We start from the raw sequence: 11,869 nt of genomic DNA on the forward strand, positions 1-11,869 counted from the left end.
GGACAGTTTTTCAGGGTCATCTTCTTGAAGTCCATGTAAACTTCAGAGAGGCAAAGTATGACCACTTGCATGAACCCATCCACATGCACATTAATTCATAGTGTCAGAGATTTTTAAGGGAGTTCAGCAGCCATTCAGACCAGACTTCACTGAGAATCATTCCTATGACAACTCTAACAAGCAATTGCTCTGACTCTGCTTTAGGAGTCCCATTAAGCTCTACATTACCTTCATCTGGGAGAATGAGCTTCTATTACTGAAGTATAAAAACTCAAAGATCTGAGAGATTTATGATGAAGTGGAGCACCCCACCCAAGGATTACTGCCAGATCTCAAACTGCCACTGGTACCATCACTTACTTTTGGTTATTATTGGTTAATTTTCTATTTTTGCCACTCAAGGACAAAAGTAGGAGGAGGGCAGAGAACAATATATTTCCCCTCTGAAGACCTTGTCCTAGGAACCAAGTCTTCCTCCCTTCTTCTCTTATGCATAACTTTATCCCCCCTATAATTGTACTAATAGAGATGATTCAAGTGCACAGTTTCTTCAGTGTGATGGAATGTAGCACTTAAGCCACAAACCCTTAAGAGAACTCACAAAATAAGGTATGTTATGTAGATTGTTGCATGGATTTAGGACATTAATAGACCCACCTCATTTGTCTGGGCTTCTTCTGTACTATCTCTTCCAAAGTCCCATTTGCTGTCTTCTCCAAAGTCCTTCCCTTTACTGAACTACCTAGTTATTTATTCTCTCTCCTTCCTTAGATTACCTTCCATTACACTTATTTATTCACATGCTTTTTACCCCAATAAATAAGGTCTCTAAGAGTGTTGGCTTTCATTATTATTTTTTCTGTTCCCATGATATAGACAGTGAGCCTACCACATACTCTGCTAGCTAGGAATAATAGCTTCTTTCTTGCTGTTCCTAGCAGAGGACATCCTTTCTCTAGACTGTGAGATGCCTTCCTTGCATGGAATACTCTCTCTCCTCATTTTGACTTGTGGCTTTCTTCAATGTTCAGCCAAAATCCCATCTTCCCCAAGAAGCCTTTCTAATCCCCCTCAATGTTAGTGCCTTTCCTCTATAGGTTATCTTCAGTTTATCCTGCACATAGAGTTGACTTCACTTTTTCTTTCATTAGATGTGAGATTCCTGAGGGCAGGGACTTTTTTTTTTGCTTTTCTTTGTATCCTGTTCCTGGCATATAGTAGCTGATGCTGATGGACTGACTGCCCTGCATATGGTCAGTACTAAATAAATGTTTGGTGAATTGAGTTAAAAAGCAACTGTATATGTTATCACCAGAATACTGAAATGGACAGACATGAGATAGACAGCTCAGACCAGATTATTTCATTTAAAGCATCCTTTAATAGCTGGGCAGCCAGGACTGATCTCCACTAGATAGGCTAGAAGAGATCAGCCCCGAACCTTTAGCGAGATACACTTTTAAGCGTGTTTGCCACATCCTGGTATAGCCTTGCAGTTATAGATTTCAGAAATCACTGACACAGCTTGTCTTTTACAATGGGGATATGTCTGGATGTGAGTGAGTACACAATGGAATCTGTCAACACGTTTTGCAATGTTGTCCTGACTCATTTAGGCACACATTTCTCAGAAAGTCTGGGACTTCAACTGCTTTTTGGAAAGTCTAGAGTCTCATGAAATGGGGGATGGGGCCCAGTCTGAACATAACACTTCCCTTAATTTAGTTTGAGCAATGTCTGCCTATAAGCCTGAGGCCCCTTGACCCAGGGATGAGGGGGCCAGTCTTTTGTCTATTTCACTCCCCCCTTTTTATGTTCATAGTTGTGACTCATCTGAGGCCAATGGGGAATAAGTCATACACAGGGAGCTATGAAGAGGAGGAGAAGGAACAAGAGGACTGGACCTGCAATTAGAGTGACTGATGCCAGGACAATGAAGCCTTACAACTGGCCTCCTGGTCATCCAACCGCTTACACAAGGAGGCGAGTGATTCCCAATTCCTGACCGAGTTGACAATCTCTGCTAGGGAGTCCACTGATTTTTCTAAATGGGTAATGAGATCCTCTAGAGTCTGCATCAACCCGAGAACTAAGAAAGCAAATATAAGGCTGGAGAAACTGAAGCAAGATAGAGATCAGAGAGCTCCCAATATTCTATTAATTGGAGAGTTTGATTGACTGGACAGGACTCTATTCTTAAAGTATCCAGTGGTGAATGTGAGTTAGACTAAGGCAGGGGCGGGGTCATAACATTAAGAGTGGAAACGGCAATCTGTTCTGACAGCATGGTAGCAGACACTGGACATTCTGATAGGAGCCAGGAAGTCTGAACTCCCCCTTATCTTGAGTCTCACATTAACAATTTATAACCTTAGAACAACTGGCCCACATTCTTAATGAACCAGAGAGAGGTTTTGCAACTAAGGGAATTGAGGCAGAACAATTAAGGAAACCAAGGCAGAACAATTTAGGGAAACTGAGGCAAGACCAATTAGGGAAACCGAGTCAGGACAATTAAAGAGGACTATGGTACAACATTCCATACTCTCTCTCTTCTGAATCCTATGTGAAGCAAATAAACCAAAATAAAACTAGAAAAGAAAAAAAAATACAAGGGCAAGTCTCTCCCTGAGAACTTCAGAGTTAACAGCATGACAAAGGCTCCCTCTTGCAAGCATGTCAAGTCCTCTGCAGTTGGAGCACCATCTCAGCCAGAGAATCCAGTTTGAGATGGACAGTTCACTGTGAGTTAGGTGGTCTGCAGTCATTTGTGCATTTAACTCAGTCTCTGCTTACAGAGCAGCAGGGTTCAAGGGCTCAAGGTCCATTCAGAGGGGCAACCTGCTCCATGGGAGAAGGTTGAGGCTTGGAGTCGCTTCACCTGTCCCTGCCCAGAGGAATAGACAGGGCTGCAGAAAGGATCAGATCGCAGAGCAGATTATGCACAGTTAGATCATCAAGGCGAACCTCAAACTTTTAGATGCCTGATATCAAACTACAAGGCCCTTTGAGATTGCTGAAATACTAATTAATGAATTGGGGTTATATGACTGGAAAAACAGATCAGAGAGACTGCCAGTCCCAAGACAAGTGTCTGATTTCTGGTTGTTTCTTAAAAAAAAATAATCCCAAGAATAATCCCAAGAACTGAGTTCACCAGGCAATTCTGACAGAATAAGCGATTCCTATTCTTTCAGGTATTTTTAGAAAAATACACCAGTTTCCCCAATGTTCTATCTCATCCTCCGTTTTTTTTTTGTTTGTTTATTTTTTTCATGGAAAGGAATTATCAAATGACCATTCCACATATAAATCTCAAGAGTGAATCAAAATCTGTATACATAACAGACTAGTACAGTAGCATTTCCTAAAAATCCCACAGACATAACAGCAACAGTTACATAGTTTTAACAAATCCCATCCTAATCTTAAACACACATTAATAGATGACCCAGTCAAGGTTTAGCAGTCAGTCATCAACCATTCCCACAGTCCCCCATATCAGTCCATTAGTTGTGAGGAGACAAAGCTTTTCAGTTAAAAGTGCATCCTGGCAAAGATAGTCAGTGGTTCTCAGTCCATGCAGAGGGTGGGTGTGCCATGCTGACAATCAAAGCTGATCAAAGTCCCAGAAGCAAGTCCATATCCATGATTTGACACAAATCTCACAAATAAAGATTAGAACAGTCTGAGATGAAAACACTGGTCTACAAGACTGCTGCAAAATGTGAAGAGCCAGCAGCTTCCTATGTGAAGAGATGACTGCTTTACAGGACAGGTACCAGCTGTCGTCTCAAGTCTTAACAGCAGTTAGGTCTCACAGACCACTGTTAATTGTCCTCTTATCATTTAGAAACATTAAAAAAAAAACCCCACAAATATCCCACAACATACAGATGACCAGGCTAAATACTAATTTGCTTAAGCATTTAGGATACAATGATTACATATAATCAGACTGAAAACAACAAGGTATGACATAATTGAATTGCATTAACAATCCTATTCACCATTGCTCTGACCATAGAAATCAGTTATGGGAGGAAAAATTGCAAAAACTTAACTATAGCATAACATAAGCAGTCAAACTCAATCTTCAGCACATACAGGATAAAATAGCTTTAACCCAGTTGTATTCCAATAAATTGTCCCACTAACTGTCCGAGAGTGGAAATTTAAAATTCTCATAATGCAATAACTAATTAATTATAAGCCCAAGAAATTTTATCTCCAGTAACAAGTTCCATTATTCAAATTTCTGGTAAATCCTAAACAAATATTTACCATAACCTTATAGTGAAAACAGTAAGAAATTTGTCCCAATAAGTTCACAACTTAAACTGTAATGGGCTGAAGCTGGAGTTGATGCACTGAGGTCCCAAGCAAGTGAGGCTAAATACTTATTGGACCATACTCTATTAATAGATATGCTTGGAGAAAGAATGGCCCCCACCCACTCTTTGTGCAAGTCCTGATGTGTTGTATAGGAAATGACGATTTTGGTGGGTGGAGGCAGAGGGTCAGGAAGAGAGGTGGGGAAAGGAACTGCTGGCTGGCTTCCTGTTGCAGCTGTACACATTGCGATCGTGATTCCCCCTTTACCTTCGATCCCCCTTCACCTCCGATCCTTCTTCACCTCTACTGAAAATAAAGATTGAAGATTTTCCCTTAACCTGAATTCCTTACTCCGGCTGATTTTGAAATACGTAGTCATCACATTTGGTGCACAAGTGTGGGAAACAAGGACCCTACTTTCACTGAAGAAGTCTCTGGTGACTAGGAACTTAGGTGAGTATAATAGACAAACAGGGAACTTATTTTCTTAAAGACTAAACTAGTAACCTTTTTTGGCTGAAATGGGACAGATGCTAGCTAAAAATTTCCCATCCCCCCTCTTCCCAACCTCCCCACCCTCATCCAGGAGTGGCACTATAGAAAGCGTGCTTAAGCTGATAGAATAACAAGGGCTACTTATAATTTGGGAACAGAGAGCTAGACTTCTGGGTACATTAAAATGCACCTCCTCTTGGTTCTTAGAGGAAGAGCAAATCTCTCAACATAATTGGACATTAATTGGGCAATAGCTCTCCACATATTACAACAAAAATGGCCTCATTCAATTTCCATTGAGGCATTCTATTTATACAGTATAATACAGTTGGCCTTAAGGAACCCTATGATTTCTAGAAGAAAGAAAAAAACCTCTAGAAATACCCAAATGGGGAAGCCTGAGATAAAGGAGGAGGACAATGAAGAGATTAATGACCATATCCCCACAGGGCAAGGAGACTTAAGTGAGGCTCAAGGGTGTGGTGACTTTCTACTCCAGGAGGCAGCTTCAACCCCACTTAAGGAGCAGATAATTGACTTTCATCCATCAACTCCACCTTCCAGGATGGAGGGAGCAGCTGTAGCGGGGAGGGAGGGGGGGGAGTGACAGCACCAGCACCTCCCCCCAGCATCCAGCAGCTCCTATGATTAGATTGCAAAAGGGACTAATTAAGGCCAAAGCGAAAGGGAGAGATGTAACAGAACTCCAACATCACATTTTTCCTGTAATTCAACAGTTTAATTCTTCAGGTCAAGAAAGTAGAAAATAAGCTCCTTTTAATATAGAAATCCTCAAAGACCTGAAAAAGGCTTGCACTCTTTATGGGGCTACATCAGTTTATGTTAAGATGTTATTACAGAATTTGGCTGAGAATGTCTTCTCAGTGTGCAGGGGGTCCTGTCAGGCAACTATGCCAAGGAGAGTTCCCCTGGCCTGGCATGGTCCTGCTTTGGCCCTCTGCAAAGAGTGAGTTTAGAAAGTGCCCTTTAAAAGGAGTCTTGAGACTTCAGGAAGCCAAGTTCCCAGGCTTAAATGCTTATCAGTATCCAGCCCAAATCTCCTACTGGAATTAACAACACATCAAAGAAGTGCTTTTTGACCAGGATTTCTAATTGAATGAAAGGATCTGGCATCCCCAGAAGATAACTTATCTGGGCAATATACCTTCCCCGGGAGGGGCTGAGACTCCAAAAGGGATCACAGATCAACAGAGAACAGGTTCAGAGTGATAATCTTAAAGAGAACAGTTTCCTTTCCCCTTCAGAGGGTCCATGGGGATAGCAGAGGAGTTAAAAATTGGGGCTGAGGCTGTAGGTTTGAGGATTTGTCAAAGATACAACTTGTCAATAAAGTGCATTAACATCCTAGGGTTCCAGGCTAGCATTGTCTTAAATGTAACACTGACTTTTAATAATCAAAAAATTTTTTTTCAATAGTGGTATATAGCAAGTGACTATTTGGGGCAATTTATGGACCCAGAAACCTAACAGTTATTTAATCTATTCTCAGATTGAAGCCTAAAACAATTTCTCTTCAGCCAAATCATTAAGGAAAGAGACCTTCAAGAGCATAAATTCCCAAAAAGACACAAGGAGTCCGGGAGAGAGAAAGCTTGTCAGAGCACTTTAGATCTTCCAAGGCCATGAACTATTTTAGGCATTACTACAAAGAAGCATATGGTCCATTAAAAGAGGACTATCAAAACACCCTGGGGGGAAATATGGATTCTACATGATCCCAAGCGTCCAACACATATCTGAGTCTCCTCTTCAGGCTGTGGGAGAGTAACAATACCTCTATCTGGAATCCCCTGGGGTGTCCTAATCCAATGTATTAGAAAGATTTAACTGAGTAGATTGGCCCCTGGACTTTCTTAGGATTCCTTCTCTTCTATAACATCTGTAAAAGGCTCCCATTTCCTTTTGACATGGGAAACTCTTAAGTGGTTTGAGCCTGTAAGGATGCTCCCCTTTGCCTTTGGTAAGATCAGGTGAGTCCTTCCTACAAGAGAGGGCAGATATTGTGAACCTTGGGAAAGGAATAATGGAAAGGAATAATAGGTAGCTCTAAAAACCTATTTAGTTAAAAAAAAAAAAAGATATCCCATTAGGAAGAATTGGGATGAAGTATCAAAATGTATAGGGATTAAATACCATTGTTTTGTTTGGGTAGGTGCCCCAGTTGCTGATTAGAACTGTGGATCCTCAGAGGGCTGGGTGTAAATTCATGGAAGCCTTCAATAAGCACACAGCATGTTCCTAATGTTGCAGCTCCAGAACTCCCCTCCTCACCCCCACCCCAATGATTCACTTGGACAAAAGTCTCTGTTCCACACAAGACCAGATTTAGAGTTGAAGGGACCTCTGAGATTAGCCAAATACAATTCTTTCATTTTTTTACACAAGGCCTAGAGATGTGCAAATATCTTATCTAAGAATAAATTGGCCATAAGTCCCAGAAATGTGCTTGGAATCCAGGTCCTCTGACTCTATATGACAGACTTTTTCCTTTGTATTATTGAGGAGTTCAGAGAAATCGCTTCAACTGAGTGCCTTTGGATCCTAATTCTTTCATCTAATGTATTTACTAGCCTAGGGTTTATTCCAATCTGCGGGTTTTGTGGAGATGACTTATATAAACCTATCAGGTGGGGAATGGCTGAATAAGTTATCGTGTGTGAAAGTAATGGAATGTTATTATTGTATAAAAAATGATGAATAGCCTGATTTTAGAAAGGCCTAGAAGGCTCTACATGGATTAATGCTGAATGAAACAAGCAGAATCAGGTAATATTGTAGGTAATGAATGAAGGGAACTGTGACAGCTGTCTCACAAGATGGAGACAGTGTTCTACAGCCTGAGTGAAGGCTGGCTGCGGCCCAGGGCCAGGTTTCTTTCTTTAGAAATCTCCTGGTTTACAAGGAGTGGGACCTTTTCTTTGTGAGACTAAGTTGGGGCCACCTGGGCCCTTAAACTCCCATAGAAGGTAAAGTAATAATGCTTAAGATGTGGTTGGGTTGAAAGCTTTTCCTCATTTATGACTTAGAATGTGAGGTCATTTGTCCTGGCTAATCAGAGCAAAGGTCCAGCCTATACGGAGTGTTAGCCCAGGCCCTCATATAATTCTTGTCTATTACCTGGGCGTCCCTTCTTCTTGCCCAACTGCTTGTGGGGAGGGAGATGCCCTTTCTTGAGAGATCATAATAGAATTCCTTTCTGCGTTTGCCTTGAGAAATCTCTTTAATTTATTTTACTTATTTGAGCTGGTGGGTTTTGTCCCACACAATAGCAACATTAAGATTGTGCTGTGATCAGTATGGCAAACCTGATTCTTCTCAGGGATTTAGTAATCCAATGTAATGGCAATAAACTTTTGGAAAACACCACCCAAAACCAGAAAAAGCACTATGGAGAGTGAATGTAAATCAATACATGCTATGTTCACTTTTTTTTTTTTCTGTTTTATTTTCTCTCTCTTGTGATTTTTCCCTTTTGTTCTGGTGTTTCTCTCCTAACATGATTCATAAGGAAATATATAAAAAATGATGTAGATGTATAACCGAAAAAAAAAAAAAAAAAAAAAAAGGTTGTTCTATATGTAACTGGGGAAAATAAAAATAAAAAAAAAAAAAAAGAGATTCCATCTATATCCTTATCCAAGTTCTAAATGAAAGTGTTTAACATGAGAGCATAAAGAATAGCTCGCAGAACACTGCAATATAAATCAGTATAGACTAATGCTTGATGTTAATGCCTACTTTCTGGATTTAGTCACTCAAACCACTCCACACATATTTAACATAAAATTTCACTATATTATAATTTTCATGATTAAAGTCATCTTGTCCATAAGACTGTCTAAGAGACACTATGATAGTAGGAATTACGAATCAGAGAACCTGGATTTGCTATTTAGTACCTGTATTAAATTGAGCAAGTAACTTAACCTTAATCTGTGCCTCATTCTTGCAGAGAATGAAGGAGACTTAGTACATATTCTCTAAGATCCCCTTCAGCTTTAAATTCTGTGATCTTACCACTGTCAACTATTTTGATGAAATCTAAGACTGACTTTCCTCTTATCTAGCAGTCTAGTAATCCAATCAAAAAGGGAACTAATGAGAATGTAGTATGAGCTATACTTGATGAACCATTATAAACTCTTATGGATGACTATTTGTCTTTCATTTTTTTATTTTCTTAAATTTTTTAACTTATATACTTTGCATGTTAATTTTTTTATCATTGTATTTTCAAATGTATCCTTCTCTCTCCTGTTGTGCCACAGTTTTCTTTATTGTCCTGACTCAGTTTCCCTGAATTGTTCTGCCTCAGTTCCTAATTGATCTGTTCAATCCTGCAACACCACCTCTCCCTCCTAATCACAATGATCCAGATAAGGAGAAAAACCTTCTCTCTTAGCCATCATCAGAATGTCTGGTATCCCTCCCCAATCTCTCAGAACCACATTGATGATCCCTTCACACTCCCAGTGCTCTGACTCTGCCCCTGCCTTGGTCTACCCCTGTATCTGAGCCACCTGCATATATATGTTTTTGAGAACTCACATTGGTTGCTGGATGCTTTGGACATCAATCCTGGGGGCAGCAGGTCCCTAGCACAATCTTTCTCTTTGAAATAAAATATTGGAAAATCTCTAATCTCTATCTTGCCTCAGTTTCTCCACCATAACATTTCATCCCAGAAGGCCATTCCTTGCAGCAAAAAATAAAAAAGAAAAAGCAATAAAAGCTCTGCAGCCCCTTTAAAATGTTCACAAATAATTTTTGAAGTAATATGCCAGCATTTTGCTAGAAACTATAGTGAAGCTCACTAGTTTATCATGTGAAGGCCGTACTTTCTTTTTTTTTTCCTTTCCAAAATAAGGCCAGCATTCTTAGTGGTGCCCAATTAAAACCCAGGGCAATGAGTGGCCATTGGGAAACACCAGCCAAGTGTGCTGTCACAGTTTCCTTTTAATGTCCTGACCCAGTTTCCATAATAATCCTGTTCTGTTACTCTGCCTCAGGTTATAACCATTCCCTCTTAGTGTTTGATGGGATAAAGGCCTTTATCCATTTTAGACACCATTAGCATATCAGGAGCCTCTGCAGCACCTCCCATTATGACATCCTAGGGGCTTCCCCCTATTATGTTGTCCCAGTCTGGGTACCTCCCCCATTATGTCATTGTTCTTGTTATCCTATAAAAGAATCTTGTATCTGACATTGAGGGCTGGATTCTTGGAGACAACAGTCTTATTCTGCCCTGGGACCAAACCATAGATCCATTTGGGCCCAGTAAATCTCTCCCTTTAAATAAAGTATTAAATACTATCCTGCTCAGTTTTTCCCACATTACACAAGAACAATGAGGACTATTTACTTCTACTCCAAACTGTGAATACTGACTCCCTCTTCTCTAAGAGGTCCTTTGCTGCTATGCTGACTACCTTGGGCAGGGAGAGAGGGGGGACTACAGTGGGAGAGAGTAATCACGCACACAAGCCTGGATGCTTTGGTTTATTGCAGTCATAGTCGACCCTCAGTTCAATGTCCAGAATAACTCTTCATACTCTTTACCCTCCTCCCCTCCCCCACACATCTTAGACTCTGGGATGAAGCTGGGCAGGCAGAGGGACAGTCCCAGAGAGGAGGCTGGGCCCTAGGAGGGAGATTCCTTTTTGCTGAGCCAGGGCCACATGAGCTAATTTGCCTTTAGGATTTGATCAATCCAGGAGCGGTAATGTGTAATTCTTGTGAAGCCTGAAGGTGGTTTTGCATTTTTGTTTCCATAGGAGACAATGCCTTGGGCCACATCACAACAAACGAGGGGGCCTCCAGAATCTCCCTGTTAGACAAAGAGGAGTAAACAAGAAAGGCTGATTGTCCCTTGCCCCACTTAGCCCTGGCTCTTTCTGAGCTGGTTGCAGAAATCCTGGGCCTTCCTGGGTTCCCAAGTTCCAGCACAGATTCTTTCCTTGGGTCATATCCAGAGGTACCTTCCCACCCAGACTTCCTTCTTTCCTCCCTATCAGTATCTCTCTGAAACTCTGAGTAGGATATGGAGGGGAAGAGGGGGGCAGAGAATGAGTCTCCCACCCTCCCACCCACAAATGCTAAGGAAATGGGAGTTGGATTTGGGAATTTGGAATATTTCCTATTCTCACAGACCTCATTCTACTCCCCCAACCCTATGCTCCAAACCCCTGCCCAAGTCCTGGATCCAGCTGAAAGTGCTGACCCCATCCCTTTTTAGGAGGGTTCTGACTCTTAGAGAGAGAATGATTTCCAAAGAAGAGAAATATGAAATATGAACTCACCATAAATATTGCTTTCCTTGAGTTGGGATTCCCTACACACAACTGGGATCTCTCATCAAAAGAGCCAAAATCTTTGCAGTCACTGGGATTCATTAGTGTCAGTTCCACCTCCTGTAAAGTGTCTGATCCCGGGGGCATTAGTCCTGTCCTTCCCCAGCCAGCAGCTAGACATTCTTGCCCAGGTGAGATAGAATTGAATCTTGAGGCCAGAGGGATAGGTCTCACTGCCTTTGTCAGGTTTGCTTCCTTTTCCAGCTGTGAGAAGGCAGGAAAAGGGCTTTGTCAATGCCAGGGATGGGTTATATGGGCTGGGTCAAGGGCTCCAGAGATGCAGGGACCTCAGGTTCTTGAGAAACCAAGGGAAGACAAATGGAAATAGTGTCATAGGTGATAGAGGAAGGGAAAGAAGCATAATTTCTCACAGGTTTATAGGTAGCAAAGTGATTTGAATGAGTGAATGGATGAATGAAAAAGCGTTTATTAAATACTATTTGTTTCCCAGGCAGCATGCTCAGCTTTTCTCATAACATTCTTGTGAGGTGGGTAATGAGGTAATAATGTATTATTCCCATTTTACATATGAGAAAACTGAAGCTCACAGAAGTTAAATGACTTGCAGTTTTTCTTAGGGAGTTGATAAATAGTTTGTTTATTTCTTTCTCTCAAATGGACTATTTAAGAAATTTAGTTTCTTCCTGTTAACTAGGAAGCCTATT

At 41.0% G+C, this 11,869-nt stretch overlaps 1 protein-coding gene across 1 annotated transcript; it reads right to left on the bottom strand.

Annotated features, from left to right (window-relative positions):
- Positions 1-10,338: 10,338 nt before the first annotated feature.
- Positions 10,339-11,535, bottom strand: LOC105749252 (chymase-like). The gene is made up of 2 exons (XM_031955119.1): positions 11,154-11,535; positions 10,339-10,681 (listed from the first exon to the last, which is right to left on the bottom strand). The coding sequence occupies exons 1-2, from the start codon at positions 11,289-11,291 to the stop codon at positions 10,538-10,540; spliced, it is 282 nt and encodes a 93-aa protein (XP_031810979.1). The 5' UTR covers positions 11,292-11,535; the 3' UTR covers positions 10,339-10,537.
- Positions 11,536-11,869: the final 334 nt, after the last annotated feature.

Source organism: Sarcophilus harrisii, chromosome 2, assembly GCF_902635505.1.
Source record: "Sarcophilus harrisii chromosome 2, mSarHar1.11, whole genome shotgun sequence".
In the NCBI taxonomy this organism is placed as follows: domain Eukaryota; kingdom Metazoa; phylum Chordata; class Mammalia; order Dasyuromorphia; family Dasyuridae; genus Sarcophilus; species Sarcophilus harrisii.

What these genes read in the sequence shown, in the direction of transcription:
- LOC105749252 (XM_031955119.1), bottom strand. Translation starts at nt 11,291, where the DNA reads ATGCCCCCGGGATCAGACACTTTACAGGAGGTGGAACTGACACTAATG. An exon ending in CAAGGAAAGCAATATTTATG is followed by an intron (nt 10,682 to 11,153) that starts GTGAGTTCATAT and finishes TTTGTCTAACAG; the next exon opens with GGAGATTCTGGAGGCCCCCT.